The sequence below is a fragment of the Poecilia latipinna genome, unplaced genomic scaffold (assembly GCF_001443285.1).
Source record: "Poecilia latipinna isolate Pla-1442-1.1 unplaced genomic scaffold, P_latipinna-1.0 Scaffold3520, whole genome shotgun sequence".
NCBI classification, from domain to species: domain Eukaryota; kingdom Metazoa; phylum Chordata; class Actinopteri; order Cyprinodontiformes; family Poeciliidae; genus Poecilia; species Poecilia latipinna.
The window spans coordinates 15684-40844 of record NW_015116136.1 but is presented as its reverse complement, the minus strand read 5'-3'; the positions used below and the strand labels follow the sequence as shown (position 1 = coordinate 40844).

The window sequence follows — 25161 nt, the reverse complement described above, 5'->3', positions numbered from 1 at the left end:
TGTTGTTCAAAGTTCCACTCACTGCTAATCACAAGCAGGTGGGATTTTTAGTCTGGATTTAAAGGAACTCTGTGTTTCAGCTGTTTTGCAGTTTTCTGGAAGTTTGTTTCAGATTTGAGAAGCAAAACAAAAACAAAAACTGAATGCTTCTTCGTGTTTACACTGCAAAAACACAAAACCTTACCAAGTCTTATTTTAAGTGTACAAATATCTTCTAAGTGTATGAAGAAATTTGCACTAAAAACGCTTAGTAAAGTTTTGTGGACAAAAATACAGTGTGGTTCTGGTTCTGGGGATGCAGAGCAAAACCAGAGCCAGAAGACCTGAGAGGTCCGGAAGGTTGCTATAACAACAGCAGTAGATCTTTAATGTATTGTGGTGCTGAGCCGTTCCGTGATTTATAATCTAACAGCAGTATTTTATAGTCTATTCTCTGAGCTACAGGGAGCCAGTGTTGGGACTTTAGAACTGGGCTGATGGTCTCTATCGTCCTGGTTTTAGTCAGAACTCCAGCAGCAGCGTTCTGGATCAGCTGCAGCTGGAGGATTGATTTATTTAGACACAGTTGCAGTAATGAATGCGACTAAAGATGAATACATGGGTGACTTTCTCTAGATCTTGCTGAGACATTATTGATTTAATCCTTGAAATGTTCTTCAGGTGACAGAAGGCCGACTTTGTAACTCTCTTTATGTGGCTCTGAGGGTTCAGTTCTCACCATCTAAAGGTTTTAAGCCAAAAGGATTAATGGAAAATTAACTTTGAATGACACAGGAGGCAATACTGAGAAACGCTACAAGTGGAGTTAAAAGGGGGAAGATTATAAGGCTGAAAACACATCCCAAAGTACGGTGGTGGCCGTATCATGTGGTCTGGCTGCCTTTTGTTTGGTCCTGTGCTCATCATGGTTTATAGTTCTTTCTTATATACAGTATATCACAAATCAGAGTTTGGCGGTAACTAGTTACATTTACTTGAGTAACTATTTGGGTAAAATGTACTTTTAGGAGTATTTTTACTGAGCTGTATTTATTACTTCTACTTGAGTAATTTTATTATGAATTATTTCTACTCTTGAGTAAAATCTCTGGATTTTCTACAGTCTGATGATGTAATTCCTAATTATTGAATAGCTCGGGTTTTGATCAGTTATTCAGGAAATACGGTTTTACTTTTACTTGAGTAAAAATATATTGTGGTGCTACTCTCACTTGAGTACAATTTTTGGTTACTCTGCCTCAATCTGATCAAAATATTACAAAAATTTGTGACAAATTCTCAAAATTTTATAAAGTCAAAAGTGTTTTAAAGGTTGTTTAAAACCTTTAAGAACATTTTTTCTTCTAACTGCGACCTACTTTCCTACTGGAAAAGTGCTAATTTCTTGCTTCGGCTCCAGTTAAACCAGTGATGACTTGACTTGGCAGCTTCGGCAGCACAGGTGCTAAATAGCTGGAAAAGCAGCAAATGTGATGCGAAGGGACGGAGATATCGATGACACAGATGACACGGATCTAATAGAAAGAGGCTTTCATGAGAAGCTAAATAGATTTTGGCTCAGTCGCTCAACATGTTGCCTTTTGCTCCGTCCTCCTGCAGGTAACACATGTCAAAATGGCCTCATGCCTGCGCTGGTGCGTCCCACCCTGCCGACCGTCCAAACCTCGCTGGGCATGAAGCCGTTCCTCCCCATCCCGCTGGACACCACCTCGGCCGCTCGCCTTTTCCCAGGATTCAACACGGTGAGTGAGAGATGGCAGGTTTCCACTTTCTGCTCCTGACCTTGAAAATACGTCATGTCATCCGCTGGTTAAATATCGCTCAAACCTTATAGATTTATCATCATGTCAGTACAGAGCTGACATCTTTGTTTCTACGTCTGTATTTTTATCAGATTTTTTTAATTTGCAACTATTTTAGCTATAAATTTATCTATCATTTATTCTGATGATTAATTGATTAATTGAATAAAAAATGTGCCATATTCTACAGATTTTCATTTAACCATATAATCCTTTTTATATATTATGAGACATATATTAGAAAATGAGAGTAAATAACTCAATAATAATAAGAAAATAAACATTTTATAACTTAGCGTTCCTTTAGTAAATTTGAACTGGGTGAAGCTAAAACCAGCACTTGGGGAGTTTTGGGTAAAATATATTTATAAACAAAGTTGTTTTTATCTAAAATGCAAAACCTACATATATTTTATACAGATCATGTATGATTAATACAGGATCTGTAAGATACTTATTATTTGAATGATAAGTTGCTAGATAACAGTCTGGGCTTGGCTGGGTTTGCTAGGTAACGGTCTGGGCTTGGCTGAGGTTACTAGATAACGGTGTGGGGTTGCTAGGTAACGGTCTGGGCTTGGCTGGGGCTGCTAGGTAACGGTGTGGGGTTGCTAGGTAACGGTCTGGGCTTGGCTCGGGTTGGTAGGTAAAGGTGTGGGGTTGCTAGGTAACGGTCTGGGCTTGGCTGAGGTTGCTAGGTAACAGTGCAGTGTGACTCAACAAGCAGGAGGTTTTTTAAACAACTTATTTTCCAGACACCAAAAATGTTAACTTGTTGCCACAAAAGAGCTGCGTGTTTATTTTTAAGGACTGTTTTTGTAAGCAGTAGAATCTCATATGGAATTATAAAAATGTGCAACATGTGAATTTTGCACAGTAGGTCTCCTTTAAGGTTTGATCGGGTGAAGGCACTCTAGTAGATTTTGAACTTTAAATTCTGCTCCGATGTGAAATGTTGAATTTAATCAGTCTTCTTTTATTTCAAATTTGGTTTATTATGTGGCGCCAAATCATACCAAGATTTCTCCTTCTGCTATGCATCTGCTGTTGATAATCTTTCATTAGTTTTTTTTGTTGTTGTTGATATTCTAACTATGGAAACGTCCTTAAACACAGACGTAACATGAGGCTGAACCTCGCTGAATTCATGACCAGTCAGAATGTTTGGATCCATTTCTGTCTCGTTTTGAAAGTCAAACGTTATCAGGAGGAAATATGCGACAGCTTAAATCAGCGAGGTTATCAAAAGAAAGATGGCTCCTCAAGGAAGAGAAAAAAACAGAGATAAAAGGCTAAAGGTTTCTGCTTAAATTTAAGGGATTAATTTAAAATCTGTTGGAAAGCGAGGGTGAAATATGGAGCACAGCTGGTTGGAAGTGGGAAGGAATACAGACATGAAAGAGTGGGAGTGGGGACGTCACAGAGAAGTAGCACGATAACCCAGGAGAAGACGGATTGTTTCTGTTTCATGGGAAAGTTCAGGATCCCTCCGCTGCCTAATCTGTATTTAACAGACTTCTCTCCAGATAATGAGTAAAACACTGCAAACCCTCCAAATGGTGCAGGATTAACACAAAGAAATCACCTCTGGGTTTCATGCGCATTTGAACAATCCACTCTTTATCTTTCACAGTTACTGTTTTATCCTACTTTTCTTTAGGTTTTTTTTTTTTTTTTTTTGTTTTTTTCTTTCCAAACTTTCCTCACAGTTCCAGATTTCCGAATGCAGCTCATTCTCTGCGCCTCTGACACGAGTCTTAAACCGGGGACTGATGTGTCGCACAGACATGGGGATAACAAGCCGTGGAAAAAAAAAAAAAATCAAAAGCTGAAGAAACTGAATCAGGTCATATAGGAACCATCAAGGTGGAGGAAAAAGATGATATATAGTGTTATTGAGATTTTTTCCATTTCAAACTTTCATTCCTGCCTTTCTGGAGGGGAAAATTGCTTTTTTGGACAACAATTTCTTCTCGTTTTGGATACTGTGTCTAGTTGGGCGGAGTTTTCACCATACATTATTCCCACAAGTCTGAATCAGAAGTGAGGCGCGCCACTGAGCCGCCATCTTGGTAGGCAAGCGCAGTGCAAGCCATAAATGAATCGTGGATTCGAAACCAACAAGAAAGTATGTTGACACTCTGGACCAAATTATGTTTAAACAAAATCGCTGCTGTCAGGATTGACCAATATGAGAATGTGGCTTGCTAACTGTTGTCATAACAACTCCATAGCAACTGTCATGACACTTAGTTATGGACACCTACCAAAAATACTTAATTTACCTTTGGGATAAATAAAGTATTTTTGAATTAGAATTGTACATATAAAAAAGAATAAAAAAGAGAGNAGTACATTTCTGTCAAAAATTCTCAGAAATCTCGTAGAGAAAAACTGAGAAATTTTGAAAAGTGAAAATTTATCAGAAATTTTCAAGAAAAAATTTGGAAATTGGAAGTTTTCTAGAAAAAAACAGGAAAATTTCAAACATTTCTAAGTCTTGGTTTTTTCTACAAAAAAGAAGAAAATTTTTGGATTGAAAAGTCAAATATTTGCTAGAAAAAAACCTCAAAGTTTTAGATCAATCTCAGAAATCTTCTAGAAAAACTGGATAATTTTTAGATTAATCTCAGAAATTGTCTTGAAAAGAACAATAAAAATGTACAAATCTTGTTTTTTCTACAAACGAATAAAATTTATGATTGAAAAGTCAAACATTTTCTAGAAAAAGATCAAACTGAAATTTTTTTTCTAGAAAAAACAAGAACATTTCTTTCTTGCTTTTTTGTAGCCAATTTGTAACTTTTAAACACAGATATTTCCAAGTTTGTCTTCTTTCCAGAAAATTTCTGAGTTTTTGTTTTACTGCAAGTTGGAGATTTTTGGCAGAAATGTACTCCTTACTTTTTCACTTCCATCTCGCATGGCCCAAATGTGCTGTCGTACTTAAAAGCTGCGGATTGAAAACAGTAAAACACATGAAGCAAATCATTGTGCGTTTGTGAGGCCCAAGCAGCGCATTAGATGCTGGAGATTTGTGATTGTGCTGTAATCGTGCACAGAAACCGCGCAGCTGTTTGACCGAGCGGAGCGGATTCTGTGATTTACAGATCTTTCCATCTGCACTCCCCTCTGAAAGCAGACGCTTTACATCGGCTCAGATGAGGTCACATTTGCTTACGTGCCTCCGGGGCTCAATAAACATTTATGTTCCCCTGTTTCTTTTTGAAAAATAAAAGAAAAAACACATGATACTATCCTGATGATGACAGTTCTTCCATTATCGCACCACAGGAGTGAGAATACACTTAATCATGGCAAGATACATGCTATTAAATTTATTTCTCATGTGTTGGGAAGAGAAAAGAGGGAAAAAACAGAGGAAATGGTGCAAGCGTGTCCGCACCTGCGTGAAATGACAATAATACCAAAGTCTCTTGTCGAAGCGCTGCACAGTCTTGTTCTGGGATGAGTGACAGACAAAAATCAGGGAGTCCATGGCCAGAGGCGGAGAATGGATGTTTGTTCTCGCTGTCTCTCTTTTGCCTTTGCCCCGGTGGGGCACCGCAACACAATAAAATACTGCAGAAAATATGACTGCAAGCCACAGAAGAAGACTTGAAGCATGTAAGTGCATGTGTAAAGAGAGCAATGAGGTGGAAAGCTTCTTTACGAGGAGTTTTCGGTTTGAGAAGAACAAGCACAAAGGCGAGGCGAGAAGAGCTGCTGGTTTGGTTTTTTCTGCAAACTCTACTGCCTGCATTCCAGTTTTTTATTTAAATGAGCACATATTTAAATAGGAATTCAAAAATCAATCATTTGAATTCCTCTCTCAGACCGCAACCCAACTTCCTCCATTATTATTATTGTTATTATTATTATAGTCACAGTTCTGATTACAGACGCTCTCAGTGTCTGTATATTCACATATTTAAATAGTCACCTATTTGTTCATGCAATTATGGCACTTGTGGCCCCGGATATAAGATTGTTTTGTGAGTGTCTTTAAAAAAAAAAACACATTTTATCCAGAAAAGTGGGTTAGTAGTTAAAAATAAAGCAACCGGTATAAAAAGAAGAGGTTCAAGTTTAGCTGAGTTATATAATTCAGTAAAGTGAGGGCCTGCCATGGTAACAAATTGATCTGGATGATAAATTGTCCCAGAAGTTACGTTTTGAGACCATTTTCATCTAAGTTAGTGGTAATAATGGCAAGAACATATTCTCAAATATCAATGAACTTTAAATTATAGCAAACGTTTAACACTGGAACTGGAAGATGTTTTATATATCCAAAATAATTAAACAAAATAACAAATAAAATGAATTATGAAGCCTCTGTAAACAAAAAAAGGATAGTTGAGACCAAAGCACCAGAATGAAGACTCTAGTCATCCAGTTTTTGGTAGAAAGAGAAAAACGATAAATAATGCAAAAGGAAATTATTGAATTTGCTTTAAGTATTCATGCGATTATCGAGTTATTGCTACTGGCGTAATAAAGTGTTTATGCTTGATTTTCCTTCTTTCATAAGAAAACGTTTCCTTTTGGTTGGGATGCTTGGCAGTTAAATCCTGCAGCTGCATGGCTGTATGTCATTTCAGTAGAAAAAGAAAAAAAAATAGTTATTTTTTGTCATCTGATTCTCTTTACTATTAATGAAATTGTGGATAGAAATGTATCTTTTGTGTCAAAACATTTTGTACCTATCTATATGAGTCTCTGGGATGGGGACGCCAAAGCCTAAATCTTATTGGTCAGTTTAGTTTTCTTTATTTGCTTGCTTGGTGTTTTTTCTGTGAGCTAAAAATGCAAGAGCAGAGTTTGAATGAAAGAGCGGAGTTTGAATGAAAGAGCGGAGTTTGATCCCTCCTGTAGTTCTAAGACCGGCCGTTTGGATCCCGCCTGAGCCTTTTACCGTGTGTGCACTTCTGGCGGGGTCGTCGGTTTATGAGGTTTTTTTTCTTGGTTTTGCGAACTGAAGAGCTGATGGATCACCCAGTTGGCCGACCGTGACATCTGCTGCACTCCTCCTGAGCGCCGCGCTAAAACTGGGTTTAAACAGTTAAATCTAGTTGAAGCATTCTCCAAAAGAGATCACACAGGTAGGCTTTGCTTTCACGTCTTTATTGTTTAGTGTAATTTGTAAAGTAAATAAATAAATTAAAATAGGCCTGCTGTTTTAGCGGTCCATGCGCAGTACAGGTGTGTATTTGTGTGGTTTAGGTTTGTGCTGGTTTTGTGCGACATGATGCGCGTTGGAGACGTGGTTCTGCTCTTGCAGGTCGGGTCCAGTGACAGTTTTGTCCAATAATATTCTGCAGACGCCCCTGATGCTACGTTTTCATCCTAAATGGTTCACTTTTGATTAATAAAAACAGAAACCTATAAACTCGGATCAAATGAAAGCAGTGGTCAGATTGTAGCTTTTATTTGAAATTAACTAAACTGACCAAGGAACAGTGATGCCATTCTGCCTTTCACCAATGACATGTTAATAATGAATCATCAAATCTACAAACATATTTTACGCATTATAGCAAGAGCCTGCTAAACTTTTAAAGTTGCACTGTATTGCATCAGCTCCAGAATTAATTGAAACTGGTCATAACAACAAAGAGAGCAGAGAAAGTAATTGATTTTGAACTGGAAATGTGATCGGGAACGAATTGTTTGTCGAATAAACTCCGTGGTCGAGTCTAAGGAAGGAGCGTGGTGTTCCAGCGGGGAGTGTTTTCTGTTCTGCAGAGGGAAAAATGAATTGAAACGGTTCAGGGAGCCGCAGATTAGTGCAGCTGGACGTTATTCCTAAACAGTTTTCATTCTTATCGCATGCAGTAATGTTTAAAGCCTCAGAGGACAGCTACAGGTCAGGTAGCATGATGCCATCATGATGGAAACTGTGTGCAGCGTTGTTCAGGTTTTGGTATTTTCTTGGGTGAACCAATAAAAAAGTGGCTTCTTTAGTCTCACTTATGTGTGTTTTGTTTTAAATATAGCATCTGCATATTAAAACTTGTCTTCAGGGTTTTCTCTGACATATTGGAGTCCTGATAAAGAAGTGACATGTAATTCTTTTTCAGAGGAGTAGAAACTAAAAATATCCACTGATATCCTCATCCAAAATCTTCCTGAAAGCACCTACTTTAGATTAGATTGCCCATGACATTACCATTTTCTCTGTTTATTTTTGCGCTGTGTTTGCTCATTTATGGACCCAGATCGTTTTGTTCTCATCTATCTGACAGATTCTGGGCTCACGTTTCCATGTCTTGCAGTTTTATCAAAGCATATTCCCTTCAAATTCATCCCAAGTTTCTGGCCCTGCAGTGACGCGAATCAAGAGTCTGGATCTTAACAAGCGACAGAGCAGAATATTCATTTCAGGGCGTCTGAATCTTAAGGGACATCTAAATCTAGACAGTTGATCAGAACATATCTAATGCAGCTGGAATCTCTATTTCTTTTTTTTTTCTTAACTTAAAATGTAATATGCATCACGATAAACACAGAATCTGACCATTTTTGGTCTAGTTTACGCATCAAATAGGCAAAACTAGCTTGCAAATAAAATTTCAGCAAGATATAGGAGCTTGTTTAAAGTTAATAATTGCTTAATAATGATGAAAAAGTTCTTGATCTGGCATTTATTTCACTTAGAAAAAATGTCTTGTTACAAGTGAAATAAAATGCTAATGGAACTGGTACTTTTTATTAGAATTAAAGACTTGGTGACTTAAAAAGCTCTTGTATCTTGCTGAAAAGTTATTTGCAAGTTAGTTTTGCCTTATTCCAAGTGTACTAACTTATAACATTTCAGCAACCTATAGGAGCTTGTATTAAGTAAATAACTCCTTAATATTGATGACAAATACTAGTTTCACTGGCAGATTATTTCACTTATGACACAGGAAAACATGTCTTGTTATAAGTGAAATTATCTGCCATTGGAAGTGGTATTTTTCATCAATATTAAGGAAATATTCACGTAAAACTAGCCACCTTTGAGTTAGTTTTGTCTTTTTTCAAGTGTTCTAAGATATTTGAAACGAGATTAAAAATATTTGGTAAGGTTTTGTGTCTGGCATACTTACAGTGGCCGGTTTTGCAAAAAAGGGGACAAAAGAGAGTGGGCTTTGAAGAACTTTTTGAATTGCTCTGCAACTTTCAATTGATTCAATCACAGAACACTTATTGAAATTGCCACCTTGAAAGAATTGAAGCACAGCGAAGAGGAGAATGAGAGGAAACTGGGGGGAAGAGGACCGGGAACAGGAGAGTTTGAGAGTGTAATGAAAGAGAAAAGTGAAAGGAGGAAAAGTGGCTTCAGCTTAAAAGAGCCGGGTGTTAGACGGACGGACAGATGGATGCGATGTGTGTGTGTGCGTGCGTGTGTGTGTTTCGAGTTGTCTTTCTTTGGTCCTGAAAATAAGATCAATCCCACATGGAACCTACATTTGTCTCAGAGAAACAATACAAACTCCATTTCCCCCCACAGAGTAATCAGGAATGTGATGCATCGATTCTCTGCTCAGATCTGCACGGTGGGAAATTGCTTTGTAGTCCTGTGACATGCCGGCCTCTCCCCTGCACTCCCGACTCCTTCGCAGCCCAGTCAGTGTTACTGTCACTGGCTTTAATGGAAATGTGCTCCTTGACAAAGCACATAACACGGCAAGTCAAATGGCTCCTTTGTCCGTTTGAGAAAAGCTTTAATGTGTTTTTTGAGTATAAACATTGTTGGTTGTCTGACAGCTGCAGCCCATTCACCTCTGAGTCACTGTACTTAGATTAGTTTAGTGATGCAGGAAGGCAAATTGAGCCTTCAACGTGACTCTGAAAGCTAGGATTCATCCGGTGACCTCCAGTGGTTTGATTTCTGGTGTCTGCTGATGATGAATGCGCTTCATTTCTACTGTAGGATTCAGGATTCGGCAACAAGAAAGAGACAGAAGAGTGAGTTTTTTGGTCTACTATTTAGTGCAGACATCTTAACACACCTGAAATACGACAAAACTTACAAGGAACATTTCAGCAAGATATTGGAGTTTGTTTTAAGTCAACAATTCCTTAACACTGATGATGAAGTATAACTTCTGCTGGTAGATTATTTCACTTACAACATGGGAAAAATACCTTTTTATAAGTTTTATATTCTTCCAGATGCTATTTCTTTATTAAAATCAATTTGGAGGAATTATTTACTTTAAAAAAGCTTCTTTCTGCTTCTTAAAAGCTGTTTGAAACTAAATTTTGTCTTGGCTGGACAATAAGCAATAAGCAAAGTTGGTGGAATCTACTAACTCTCACTCTCTGGTTACCTAGCAACTCAATCATTCTTTGGTTACCTAGCAACAGCCTGCTGAGTAACTGGCAGCAGTTGAAGGTGATTCATAACTTCTTTAAAATAAAACAAACAAAGTTGTGGAGTGAAAACTGAAGACTGTGAGCCGTTTCTCCTTCTAGCATTAGCATTTGTTTTGGTTGTATTTACTCACAATGCTTTGCGCTGTAGTCCGCTTCCTGCTTTTGGAATGGTCACCGTTATTAAAAGAATAAAGTCATAAGACAACTTTATCCTTTTTATAAGGTAAGAAGATTAACGCTATAAGTAAATATTTTTAGAAAGATGTCAAACGTAGCATTTTGGAGAAGGTACGCGTCTAATCATTAGTAACCATGGAGACAATGCTGCTAGCCATGTAGCCTGGCTAGCAGGTATGGAAAAAGCTGGTTAGCATCTCGTCTTTTGTACGTTTAATTCTGCTCCGTTGTAAAGAGAAACATGTTTATGACTGTGATGTAAATCATGTCTTGTGAATTCAGACAGAGTCTGTAATTCAGGATGGAGGAAGTATAGGTCGGTTTCTAAGCTAGCTGTTTACAACTTTTATAAATCCCGCCATCTCTGGGCCCCAACCAGGTGTGTTACCTTCACAGACAAATTAGCTCGACTCCAACAAGTAGAAGCCATGAATAAACTGGCAGAAACAACTTTGGAAAACAATTTCAGTTGCTTTGTTCAATGCCCCGTCCCTCACTTCAGACGTCCGAAATGGCGCCTTGAATAATTACGTGACATAGTTACCAAAGGTCAATACTGCTCGTACTTTTTTCTGCTGACTTTCAAACGATAAATAATTGCAGTTGGTCGGGTCTGGTTTCCAGATTTACCCGTGTGCCGTAAACATCTTCAGTAATAGACTGTAAATTGTGTTCCTGAAGGAAGCATGTGAGCTGACAGAACAAAGGGGGACGATCAAAGCTGGAGACCACTGCAGCGCCAGCCGATTACCTTCCAGCGGGTCACACCTGCTGGACCGGACCGCTTTTCTGTCCAACATGACTGTGCAGCGGCCCCTGATAATTCACTTTAGGCTGCGGGGCTTTTTAACCCTCTGAACTGGAACAATAAGATGCAACGCTACGAATCCCAGCGCTCATATTAGTGTTTCAATTCTGTGAAATATCCACTCATATAAACCGATCGTTTACAGAGGTCTGACTGTTTCTGTGATTTATTTTTTTTCTTTTTCTTGTGGTTAAGATGCGAGAGAGAAACATTAGACGCCCACAATCTGTTTCTGATTTGACGCTGCTGCCATGTGCTCCGGGTTCTTTGAGGCGACAACAAAATATTTCAAGTTTAACTGCCTATGTGCTCATCTTAAAAGAGGAATTACTACTCAATTTGGGAATTCAAGACAGAACGTTGCAGTTAAAAACAGCAGGACGTGTTTTAGATGTTGGCTTGGGGGAATAAAAATAAATAAAAGTAAAAATCAGGATTTCAATGTTGAACGGTTTGAGCCTTTATGATGTGTTTGATATTTGAGGTTAATTGAAGTTGTCACCTCTTGTTTGACAAATCTGTGGGGAAAAGTCACCTGAACAAACTGCAGACGGCTACAAGACGCTGGCAGAAGTTTTCAGAGGACGCATGAGAGAAATGTTGAGCCGATGATCATCATACTGCTGATGCAGCCTGTCTGAGGCAAAGATCCTCGGGGCTGAGGCACTTTACTCCACATTAGTGTGGTTTGTAGACTCCCTCTTATCCTAAGGAGACCATTAGACTCTCGATTAAATTGAATTAACCTAAAAACAATACGCCGTACTTTACAGTCAGGTCTTAAAAACCGGGACAACAAACTGAAAAACCATTAAATCAGACGTTTTACTACGTTTCACTCAGAATTCATCTGCATGTTTCTAATATTTTCATTATTTCAAGATGTAAAATGCATATAAAAATGCTGTGAGGCCTGCATGAGGTCAGGCAGTAAAGTAACAGATGTGTTTTTTTTTAAATCCACCTAAATTAAACCCCTGTGGTGACATGCACGACTGAGGAGGAAGTTCCTAACATAAAAGGGAGCTGGGTAAACATTTGTGCCTGGTAAAGAAAAGAGTTAAAGCCTGCCGCATTAGTCGTAGCAAAACAAAGGAGGATTCCTTGACTAAAGTAAAAAGTAAAATGACGCTTAAGGAAGAAAAACGTCCAGTGATTTCATGTTAGCTTTAGCCAGAGCTGCAGTCTGCAGAGAGGCAACAAAGAAATCCCATTTATATTTGCATATATATTTTAAAACAATAGTACTGCAAACATTTCTATTAAAAAAGTCTGACAGTAACACCGAAAGCGCTGCAGGAACTTCTGTTGGACACCGTTTGGGCTCTACATGTGGCAATGATCTCCTGCATTATTCATACGTCAGGGTGGTGAAAACTACAAAACAAATGTTTGACATAAAAACAATAGTGCAAAACAACCACCTGTCATGTTCTGCGGCAAGACCCCCCTGCGGGAAACGCTCATGAGGCGGTGATAAAGGTTTAAAATATCTGCTGAGATGAAAAGAAGATGTGAGGTCTGAGTCGTGGGGGATCGTTCAAGATGGCTGTTTTCTGGAAAAACGTGAGAGAAACGAAGGAAAGTGGAAGTTAGTGAGTGAAAAATGGGTTCATAGTGGCAACTATAGTGATAAAAATCAGTCAAAAGGTGAAATAATGATGTTTAAGTTTAAATACGTGCAAATCTATGTAAGCTGGTTAATGGATATTTTTGTGTTTTTGTATCCTGTAAAGAAAAAATGTAAATAATTTCTGATGATTTCAGGAATATAAAAATATATATATAGATAGAAATCAGAAGAGCAAAATAACAGTCATCCAAAAAGAAGTTTACATCATTTTGAATTTTAAACAACATAAAATTTAACAACACACAAACCGTGATTGTACTAAAGCCATAATAATTTTATTTTCAGATTAAACAATGTTAATCCTCCTCCTCCCTGAGCTAATATTGCCATCTGAAGAAATACACCCAAGCGGAAACAACCAATTAGAACCAGGGGGAGGTTCTCAGCGCTGTCAATCACCCTCATGCATTCTCTGTTCAATGTGCTAATGATGGAAAAAGCACTTATCATCCCAGGATAACTGCCTGTCTGAAATCATGCTAACTAGCGTAGCATTCACAACAAGAGTGGGAGCTGAGAATGATTGGCAGCGCTAAGACCCGCCTCCTGGTTCTGATTGGTTGTTTCTGATTAGCACTGGGAGAAGACAGAAAAGCACAATTTTTTTCACCGATTGTTTCCTACTATACTGTCACAACATGATGACAGTATAGTAGTTTTTTACATATCAAATATGTAAAAAAATAATTCATATAAAAGTTACATACTGTAGCTTTAACAGCTAGTTGAATTGGTTTAAGAGTTAAAATCAACAGTAAATATATATATGTACAATAAAATGATCAAAAGAGATATAAAACAACGTATTTAAAACTACTGAATCTAAAACAATTACAATATTTAACAATGAATTCAGGTCCAGTTCATGTTTGGCCCATTTTTAAACCTTGAAATAAATATTTTGCTGCAAATCATGGTCTTAAAATCAGTCTAGCCTGCTGCTGCTTTCTCTCTCAACAAATGTCTCTCAACTGTTACATGGTTGATCCATTTAATAATAAAAAAAACAGTTACAAAGCTGTCAAAACTTATTAGATTATATTTTGTCTTGAATCTAACTTTTAATTTCGGACATAAAACTGGAGCCTCTACCCGGCTTTCACCTGCTTGGTTTTTGTTGAAAGTGTTTTTTCCAGCTGTCAGCAGCTGTAAATATCGACACCATTACAAATCAAGATGTCTTCACTCTTCACAGATGGTTCTGAGTAACAAACCATCTGTCAAAGCAGGCATTAATTAAAAGAAACAAGTAATCTGGGTGACTTATCACCGCTTCAGGAGTTTTAAACCCAAAACCTGAAAATTATTTACTTTTCAGAACCGTGAAAAGGCTGAAACCACCCAGCTTTTCGTGGTTGGGTGGTTTCAGACCCAAAAGGTATTGTTTGTCATTTCCAAGTAATCTCAGTAATATGTTTTAAAGCACTGGTATGTGAATGGCATGTTTTCTTCCTGTCATTATTCTGTATAACTGGGGGATTCTGAGGTTAATTTATTTGTTGTGTTTTTGGTAAAAATTTCAACCAACGGTTTGTGTGTAACAGTCTAAACACTGCAAAAACAGGAAATATTACCAAGTAATTTTGGTCTAGTTTTTAGTGCAAATATTCAAGAATTCAAGGATTTTTTGTTTGTATGTGACCTGTAGATATGTATATTAAAAAAGTGTTTGTGTGTGTAAATAATTTATGAGATGAAGCTGAATTAAGATTAAATATCTTAGAACACTTGAAATAAGACAAAACTAACTTTAAAGTAACCTAAGCAACACATAGGAGATTGTTTTGAGCCAATAATTCCTTTTTATTGATGTTGGTAGATTATTTCATTTATAACAAGATATTTTTCTCATAAGTGAAATAATCTGCCAGTTGAACTACAACGTTTTCATGAATGTTAAGGAATTATTGACTCAAAACAATCTCCTATATCTTCCTGAAAAGGTACTTTTCAGTTAGTTTTGTCTTATTTCTTAGTTATTTGCGCTTGAAACTAGAGCAGACGTATTTGGTGAGTTTTTGCAGCCAACATGTCTGTTGTGTAATAGAGAGAACTCTCACCCAACGCAGATGTTTTGGTGTTTCCCCATAAATTCCCAGCGCCTGACTTCGATCCCGCAGGAATTTTCTTGGTTTGTGTCGGAGTTTACTGCGTACCAAGCAGAACCATCTGGGGTTCAACTTCATGAATCTTCTTACACCTGCAGTTCCATTGTTTCCCTAATGTTTCCCCAACGAAACGCACACTGCACCCCAGGGTGGAATATTAACACCGTCTTCCTGCACGGAGTCGAGGTCGACGCCTGGATTTACGAGGGACGGACTCCCAGGACTAAATCATTATCTGGATGAGGCCGTCTGGGACTTGCAATCCCTAACGCCAGTGGTGCGAGGTCTTCACGTCCGCCCCGTTTCTCTGCAGTGATACTTTCAGAGCTTACATAAATGTGTCCCCTGTGTGCAGAGAGAACTCGAACAAGGGTCACCCATAAATCATTTACGCTACAGAGGCCCCATGTGAGGGTGGAAGTAGAATTGGAGTGAAGGAAACAAGGCTGAAAGTCGGTGGTTTGAATTCTTAAACTGCCTGGGAAATTATGCATGGAGATGATGCAAGAACCGGTCATTGGTTTGGTATTTTGGGGACACCATGAACTCCAAAACAGACAAGTGTGGGCCTGTTTTTACATGGGATATAGAAACTATATGTTCGAAAACAGATGCGCAATTACATAATCGTACTACTTTGAAAAGCAGAAGTGGAGCGTCCTGCACCACCAATAAACATGCAGCAAGTGGTTTCTGAATTCTAAGTCTGCAACAAAACATTTGTCTTTTCCAGCAGTCATTGTACAGCGCATACAGCGGTAAAGTTAGCTGGCCAAACGTGGTGGAGCTGTGCTTGCTAGGTAACAGGGCAGAGCTCTGCTTGGGGTGCCAGGTAACGGGGCAGGGCTTAGCTTGGGCTGCTAGGTAACGGGCAGAGCTTAGCTTGGGTTGCTAGGTAGCGGGGCAGAGCTTAGCTTGGTTTCTAGGTAACGGGGCAGGGCTTAGCTTGGGCTACTAGGTAGCGGGGCAGAGCTCTGCTTGGGCTACTAGGTAGTGGGGCAGAGCTTAGCTTGGTTTCTAGGTAACGGGGCAGAGCTTAGCTTGGGTTGCTAGGTAACGGGGCAGAGCTCAGCTTGGGTTGCTAGGTAACGGTGCAGGGCTTAGCTTGGGTTGCAAGGTAACGGTGCATTGTGACTCAATAATTGTGAGGGTTTTGAAACGACTCGGTTTCCAGACACCAAAAAACATAACTTATTGCTAAAAAAAACTGCTTAGTAAATTTTTAAAGCACTTGGACCGTTTTTAGAAACAATAGAGATCAAAATGGAAGTACAAAAATGTACAAAATGTGAAATTTTCATAATAGTTTCCCTTTAATGTGTCTAATGGCTCATTTCGCTCGGTTGTATAAGTGTGCATAGCACCTTTAAATTCCTAGTGATTTAGCATTCAGTTGAAAAGGATCTTAAGGATCTGTTCAGTATTTTTTGTACAAACTGATTAATAACTGGATAGCAGGAGGAGATTTTCTACTGAATTTGAACAGGTGAAGCTAAAACTGTTGAACATATTTACACATAATGTTTTTATTTATTTATTTTAAATGACATCTATCTATCTATCTATCTATCTATCTATCTATCTATCTATCTATCTATCTATCTATCTATCTATCTATCTATCTATCTATCTATCTATCTATCTATATAATGGCTTAATTACTCCTCTGAGGGCATCGCTCTTTCAGAAACCTTTTTTTTTACTCTGTGTACCCCAGTTAATGATTAATTGATGACTAAACTAATTCAACATGATTAATCTGATTACTTAAGGCTGTTCTAAATTGCTTTTAAACAAGTTAATTTAGTTTTTTGTTTTAATACAAAAGCAATAATGAAGGTAAAAAAAACTTGATGCACCAAATTTTTCCCATCACTAAAGCCCTGAATTTTAACAGGCATGTGTCGGCTTTTAAAATTTATTGTATCCGTTTCTGTTTATAAATAGATAAAATGTGTAAATATTTACCATTGCGTGAATGAGGAGTAAAGATCATTGATGTTCAATCAGCAAACCTCCTTTAAATAAATTAAAAAGCTTCAACTCTTAGGAACATCCCAGTGAATTCACAGTTTCCACGTGGCTCATGCATCGATTTTGGAAATCCAATAGACGGCCACACTTCTCTCTCATTACCACAGAATCAGGCTTCATTGATATTCATGGTGAAGTATTATGAGAATATAAATCGTTTAATCTAAAACTTTTCATTGAACCCTGTCAAGAGTCAGACCCTTTCCTCCAGTCTGTGGGCAACTGGACGAAATGACAGATTAGAAATTACTCTTTGTTGTGAATCAGCAGTTTCAGATGGGTCATTTGCATGTAAAAAGACTGTCAATTTACTGACGCGGCAATTTTTCAAAGCTTAAGGTCCCGACTTCAACCGAAACACACACAATTCTCAGCGTAGGTTGGTACTTTGTCTCCATAACGACATGAAAATCTTGTCTTTCTTGTGTTTTTCCTTTTACCAGATGTGAAGGATGGGTTGCAGGTAAAAGCTAAGCGTCTTTGAATCTTTACTAAATCTAAAACAAGACTGAGCGTTCATGTGTGCAGTTTGGTGGGAAGACTATATTTTCCCTGCAGCAAACTAAAATCGGTTTGGATTCTTTGTGCAGAACCAATTTAGAAGACTAATGCCCTAATGGTGCTGCTTCAAAAAGTAAACAGGTCCAACTTAATCGCTGCCACATGTCACAGAAATTTGCTTTAAGTGGGAGTTCAAAGACATAACCAACAGAAATGGCATCCAGAGCACATAAATGACTCGACAGTTTATTCCTTAGGTATTAAGGAACAATAAAAACAAACTTTGATTTAAGTTTGAAGCTGCAAACTGAAAATTCCCCAAATTTTAGCATCTTGGAATCTGATTAGTTGATCAGACTCACCACTCAGAAACCCTCAAACCAGTACAGCTAGCTGAGTCTGATCAACAGTGATCAATATATTAATATATAAAATAAGAAAACAGCTTAGCTCAGATTAATCAGCAAAGAAAGTTTAATAAATCTCTTGAAATAATTACAATTATATTAAATTCAGTTCTTTTTGATTCCATTAGATTTCACTTATTAATTTGATTGGGTTCAGTTCGATTCAATATATTTGATTCCTTCCTATTCATATTAACTGATGAAATGGATTCAATTTTGTTAGTTTTCATTCAACTCTTGTATTGTTTTCCTCTTTAATCTTTTCATTTCAATTGAGCTCAGGCCAATTTAATCCTACTTTTTTCCAATTTAGACAGATTCTTAAGTTTGATTTATTTTTTATTTTTTTCAATGTTTTTGTTCAGTTTGGTTAAGTTTATTCTATTCAGTCTGATTCAGTTCAGTTCGATTCAATTTGTTCCTTTTTATTCCGTGTACACGGAGGCTACGTCCATCTTAGCTAGCAGATAAAAGCTACATTAGCTAAGCTAACTTTGCTAATTCGGCAGTAAGTACTGCGGTAGATATCACTGGTATTTATCTTACTCAAAAACTGAAATCAATTAGTAGTTGTAATGTACTTATATTGTTTATAAGTTAGACGGGAACAAAGTGAGAGTGAGTTCTAAGCTTTTGGCTTCTTCGCTGTTGTCATAGCAACTCCATAGCAACTGACACGGCAGTTAGTTCCGGATTCCAGGATGCCAAGATGGCTGTCGGCTACGGAGTTACAGGAAGTGTGACGTCACATGAGAACTATCCAATTCAGTTCGTTTAAATTTAGCTTAACTCAAATAAACTTTAATTACCAAATGTTAATAAAATAGTAGTTTTTACATGAAAAGTTCTGCTTTTACACACAGAGAGATAATTATTATGTTTTTGACGTTTTATGATTTCCAACAGTTTAATTTAAAAAGATTCAAACTTTAATATTTTTTATGAAGACTTCTTGAAGCTTTGGCGAAATTTACATGCAGGTCTGGTACTTTGGTTCACATCAAATAGCCACAGAGGAAAGACCAATAGGGCTTTAATTAGATCTGATCCAAAGGTAATTACTTCGAACAGCCATTTGAGCTGACAGATACTCTGATGGCGCTGAATAGAGTGTGAGAGTTGGATACGGTGTAACATTTTTATCTTTTATCTCGGCTGAACTGGGGACCGAGCACAGGGGCAGCCAGATGCCTTCAGGGAACTCTCCCAGTTCAATATTTCATCCTGATGGGGCCCAGCGATGTTGGAGGGGTCAGCGCTAAAGACCGATGGGACAGCGGAGAAAGAATAGAGTAACACCAGGTGAACATAACGTCTGTGGGGAAAAAAGGTGCAAAGAGGGAAGAGGATGAAAAGTAGTGCAGAGAGAAAGAGCTCAGGGTTAAATGAGAAAAGTAATTCAAAGGAAGAAAACAACAGAGCTGCATTTGATCGGCCTCTCAGTAACATGCACCATTCACATTCAATTTACTGAATTCATATGCGTCAATTTCACCTCCAAAAAAAAGAAAAGTTTTTCTTCTTTTGTTTGTGATGACTAATTTGAGTGGAGGAATAAGCAGAATTTAAATTGTATCAAAGCAGTCAGATGATAAGAGCTTTTCTGGTCTGAAAGGTCGCTATGCAAAGTAGAAATCAAGTAAACAAGGATAATCATCAGGTAGAAAGCAGAGCTTATTCAGAAGGTTTAAGTGAGAAACTCAGAGTGTAAACAGTAAAATAGCTTGTTAGCAGCCTATTTAAACCATCGGCGCTGTTTGGAGAGTAAATGCAAATTTCATGAATTTCAAAGAACTGATTTTTTTTCTTTTGCTGAATGCAGACTTCAATAATATACTCTTTTTACTATTATCTACATGGCGTGCCAGTCTGGCCTTCACTGGGTGCAAAGCTTTCTGCTGAGTTATTAAAGCCATTATACACACATAATTGCACTCTTGAGAATGCAATACCCTGATAAATGTAGCATGTAGCAGCAGTAGCACTGGCAGGCGGCAGCATTATGATGAGCTGCAGAACTGGTTGTCAGACAAAATTAAATAACCTTAAAGGTGCAGTATGCAACTTTTATTTTACAAAATGATTTTTTTTTACATATTTGTTAAAACTATCACTATTCTATGACAGATAGTTTATGAAAACATCAATTTTCTCCACTGCTGTGTCCAAAAACAACCAATCAGATCCAGGAGGCAGGTCCTAGCGCTGTCAATCATGCCCATGTACTCGCTGCTACATATGGTAATGGCGGAGAAACAACTTACAGAAAAACAGCTCATCATGCTAGCCAACCTTAGCATTCATGTCAGGTGAACCAGCTGTAGCTCAGTACAAAGAAAGGTGGAAGGAGTGAGCATTACATACACGAAAATGATTTACAGCGCCAAGAATGGATGTATTTTTTTTTTTTTTTTTTAAACCAAATTATTTAATCTAATGAAATTAGTATTTTGTATTTATTCCGGTCATATTTACTGTATGTCAAAATATTTTTATGGTGAGTATTGTTAAAGTCCAAAAATAATGACAAAAAACATAAGAAAAGAGGCTGAAACATGGAAATTTAATTGTATATTTATTTATCAGGCATTCAGTTGTTTAAATACAGAAAAAAAAGAATAGTAAGATTGTTATGTTGTAGGAAAAATGCCACAGACAATCTGATGGAGTTGAATGCAGTGAATTCAACACCTTTGATTCTAACATACATGCACTATTCATGCCAAAGTGACACATATTCTTCAAAAACATAAGAGTTGATGTTTCACAAAGTCTACCTCTGATTTTCTGACATTTAGACCTATTTCAATATGAAACATTCTTGGAAAGAATGGAAACAGCCAACAGACTCAGAAACTGTCTCTGGCAGAGGCCAAGAACCACTTTTTAACCAGATTATATATTTTATAATGGGGATAAATTGATGTCTGAAATGGTAGTTGAGATCTGGTGGCTGCACTTTGGGATGATGACAGAGAAAAGTGCGGCATATTGCAGAAGGTTCAGCTTAAACAAAGAGAACCCAAAATATCACAGTAACATCACCAAGCTGCACATTTTACACTCCTAAAACCTGTGAATACATTAAACGTGTGGATAAACATACACCTGTATAATGCCTGTATCAAAATTCCAGTTTAGTTAGGTAAAGTCAAACACCCTGGGACCAGTTTAAACTTATAATAGTGTTTCCATTGAAAATAATTAAGCTAGACTAGAGGGCTGGGGTTTTCTGCTCCATTCAACAATCTCATTATAGTGGAAGGAGAAACTTTCTCCACTTCTTCTTGAACTTTGTGACTGCTGCGCTATCAAGCCACTTTTGATCAAGCTGCATATTTTGGTAGATTTTTATTGTCTGGGTTTTTCCCATCAACCTTGACAGAAATTTCACAAGTTTTCTTGGTGATTTAAATTTTTTTTATTTTAAGTTCTGTTGTTTCTGTTAAACTGAGGACATCGCAGTTGAAAAAAGCCTGTATCCCAAAGGCTGAAGAAGTGCTTCTTCAAAAAAACACTGAGGTGGCACTGTCTAAATCTATCAACACCAAGTCATAACCATATGACAGCCTGTCAGTGGGAGTTGAGCGACTGTGCAGTAAGTCCCCTATCTTCATCAGTCATCCGGGTTTGGGCTGACAGACTACCTATCACCAGTGCCAGATTGTATCACAGAGGCATCAGAGGTTGGTGAGGCAAGCAAATTGGGCTCAGGAGAGAGATCTTTCACTGTGCGGCGGACCTCGTTAGACCCGGTGTTATCCAAAAACAAGTGACATGACCACAACGTCTTTAACACTGCATTACACAAGCGCTTGCTCCCAAAATACAGATTTAAAGAATGGCTCTGGAAGTGGAAAAAAAATAAATAACTGCCAAACCTTGCACTCTGCTCATAATGCTTTTATTTGCTTTATGTTAACCTATATTATTCTTGTAATTTTTAACTCATGAAAGTCATTCTAAATTCACAGTTTGAAAAGGATAATATCTACCCACTTGTTGGCTCAGTGTTGTTCTTCTGGTCATGATGAACGTCATGACAAGATAGAATAAAGATAGACGAGCTAATCCAACCAAACAATGACCTCATTAACAGCAGATAAAGACCTGATGAAGCGTTTCTGTTTCCATTCTGCCATACTCTGTCAATAAACCACAAAGACATTTTAACTTGTCTGCTTGAGGCAAAAATTCATCCCCATATTTCTCTTGGCATTTCCTCTTGGCTTTATTTTGCGTTTTTATTCATCAGACATCGCAAAGCTGCAGTCAACACCTACGGTTAATATGTTGTGGCCAGGAATTTGGTATAAAAACATAACCAGAGCCACATTCAGAGGGCGGCCAAGCTGATTAAATTTTTGGTCGGAGCCCAGATTTAATTATGTCCCAGTGAACGTTTCCTTCTTGTCAACACAATTCTTTATTCCCAGTGCTTACATAAGGTAAGGACAAAAAGGCATAAATCCTAATACTTTTATGATACAACATTATTCAATAAATTAGAATATGTATTCATATGAGGCCCTTTTGAAAACAACAAGGTTTAAGCAGGTATTAAACGTACCTTTAATTTAGCCCACATGTCACATGTGTAATTAATCTATATAATGCAGTGATAAAGTTTCTGAAATAAATGGGATTTTAAATAATATTCTAATGTGTTTAATTGGTCTGTATCATACAGAATAATGAAACAACAAAATAGATTTGTTTACCTTTTTTCCAGACTGACTTTGTTTCTTATCTGTTCTGGAATTTCTTGGGATCGGAAATTTATGTTTTGCTTTTTGAAAGCTGTTGCTCCACTTTGTGTCTTTGGCAATAAGTTAATTTTGTTTTGGTGTCAGGATAATGAGGAGTTTCAAAAATGTCACAAATAAGCAGGCACTGCCCCATTACCTGGCAACTCCAACACATTTGGTCAGCTGGTTTTGTATGCGCTGTACAATGGCTGCTGGAAAAGGCAAGTGTTTTGTTGTTGACTTACCATCCAGAAACTGTTTGCTACGGGGTTTTTTTTTTGTTGTGCAGGAAGCTCCACTTCTGCTTTTCAAAGATGTACGGTCGTATAATTGCGCATCCGATTGATGACATTTTCATGTCAGAGTGTAAACAAAAGAAAACATCCAGATGTTTTTTGGCAATAAGTTCCGAATGTAACTTTACGAGTAAGCAGGCATTACCTCATTACCTAGCAACTCTATGAATCCCAGCCTGTTACCTAGCAACCCAAGATGAGCTCCACTGCATTAGGTCAGCTGGTTCTGTAGCTTTTCCAGCAGCAGTACAATGGCTGCTGGAAAAGACAATTGTATGATTGTGCAATTGCAGCCATGTTCATCTATAAGTGTACATGTTGAGTTGGGGGTGTGGCCAGCAGCACATTATTTGCACTTAATAAGAGACAGAGATCTCTTTTTTGTGCAAAATAATGTAATGAACTTGTTTTATATAGTACAAATGTAAAACATGTTCAAGGAAGCATAATGGGTCACCTTTAAATGTAGTCGGGGTAATGTTTTCACATCGGGCAAGATTGCATTGGAATCTGTGAGGAGTTTTATAACATGTTGTGTTGGGAGACTATAGTCTGGTGTTTCCACCTGAAAACGCCCCAGTTGTAATATTTTGGTTGACACAATGCCCTCCCCCTGTAACGCTCCTCTTTTCATGAACAGTTGGAGTCCGTTCGCGCTCGCTGTGGGGAAAAACGTGTGTGAGGTGGAAAATCCCCCTATCAGATTTCACTTGCTAATTTCTGAAAGCCCATTCTGGCCAGTCTGTGTGTCGATGCACCGGACCGGGTCAGGCGGGGCAGGTAATTGGGAGACGTATAGAGAGGAGGATTGCAGCTGACAGATCATTCATCCCCATTTGCTTAATAGTAAGCGAGTCTGGTTACTGTGAGTACAGCATGTCGACCTCATACAGGGAGAAAACACTACGTCTCTTTTTCTGCTTGGCAGATTGAAATGTATAATGTTATAAAAAACAATATTCCTCATGATCTGCAAATGTGCGAAAAGAAAACCAAACATAAACACGAAACCTTCTGTTATACATGCACTTCAAATATGGCGGAGATTGAGTTTAACACTCAGGATTTTCATGAAAGTGTGAGAAAAAAAAATCAACATTTTAATTTCAGAAAGCTTCAAAATCCTCTCCATTTGTGTTTAGTCTTACATCTGATAGAAATGAGATTGAGTTTATAAACTTCCTTACAGAGGCCTTAAGACGACTTGCTGAAGAAAAAAACCTCCAGTTTGCTGTTAGTGGAGAAAAGCTGCTAATCTTGTGGCTGATTAATCCCAAATGTGATTGAAATGCCAGATTTCTTGTTGGTTAATGATCCAGAAATAAAACATCTGTTACAAACTGCAGATATTTCAAACTGCAGCAGCAGCTTTTTAAGGAAAAAACCCTGACAAAGACAAGTTTAAAACATACCTTACTGAGGAAAAGGGCTAATGTTAATGTCTGTCCCATTTTTTGAATACCTGTTTTATTCCATCCATATAATGTGCTGCAGATGGTGATAAATGAAAGGGAGATGTTTCAATTTATAACCAGAAAGACTGCGATAAGTCAAAATTAGCATCGCTTTGCCACGGGGACGTTTTTGCTCCAACTTCAGAACTTTGGCAGCTTTGGAAAGAAAAAGTACATCCAACTACATAATGTCTTTACAACCTCTCTGGTGCACAGTTTGCAGTTCGAATGGACTTTATTTACATAGCTAAGGACATTTTTTTGAATTACTGTGATTAATGTTGATCTTTGAATTCAATTATTCCAAAAAGACATGCTTTCATTGGTACTGGACACAAAAAGTTAAAGTTTTTATTGTGCAATTGCAAATAAGTCTTAGCAATGTATGTTTTCGTATGTTTAGTCTGATAACATTATGGTGCGCTCAATTTGTAGTCCGACTTCTAAGCTGGAAAAATTAAACTGGATTCCCTCCCTGTTGGAAAGTTGGACAATTTGAGATCCAATATGGCCGCCTTTCGCATCAGCAATAGCTAGCTGAAATGTGGAAATATTTATTTTAATGGACACATTGTAAACTCTAAACTGTACAAATTAAAAGAGATCTTTACATTGTGGAAATTGCATCTTAAATTATTAAAGAGGGACTTTATCAGCGGTTATTTGGACATATTGAAACTGTATCCAATTACGTTAGCTGGAACGCTTTTAAAGCTGCAGTATGTAACTTTTATTTTAAAAACATATTTTCTTTACATAAACTGTGGCCATGTCGTGACAGTTGGTTATGAGGCAGATGATCTGTGAAAAGATCAAACTAATCCAC

The 25161-nt window shown here is 37.7% G+C and overlaps 1 protein-coding gene across 1 annotated transcript in view; it reads left to right on the top strand.

Annotated features, from left to right (window-relative positions):
- Window positions 1–1602: 1602 nt before the first annotated feature.
- Window positions 1603–25161, top strand: part of LOC106941152 (zinc finger protein 385D-like) — a 38986-nt gene continuing 15427 nt past the window's right edge. Inside the window, exon 1 of the mRNA XM_015024093.1 lies at window positions 1603–1742. Within this exon, the coding sequence (XP_014879579.1) occupies window positions 1623–1742 (120 nt within the window). The 5' untranslated portion in view covers window positions 1603–1622. The remainder of the gene's footprint in view (window positions 1743–25161) is intronic.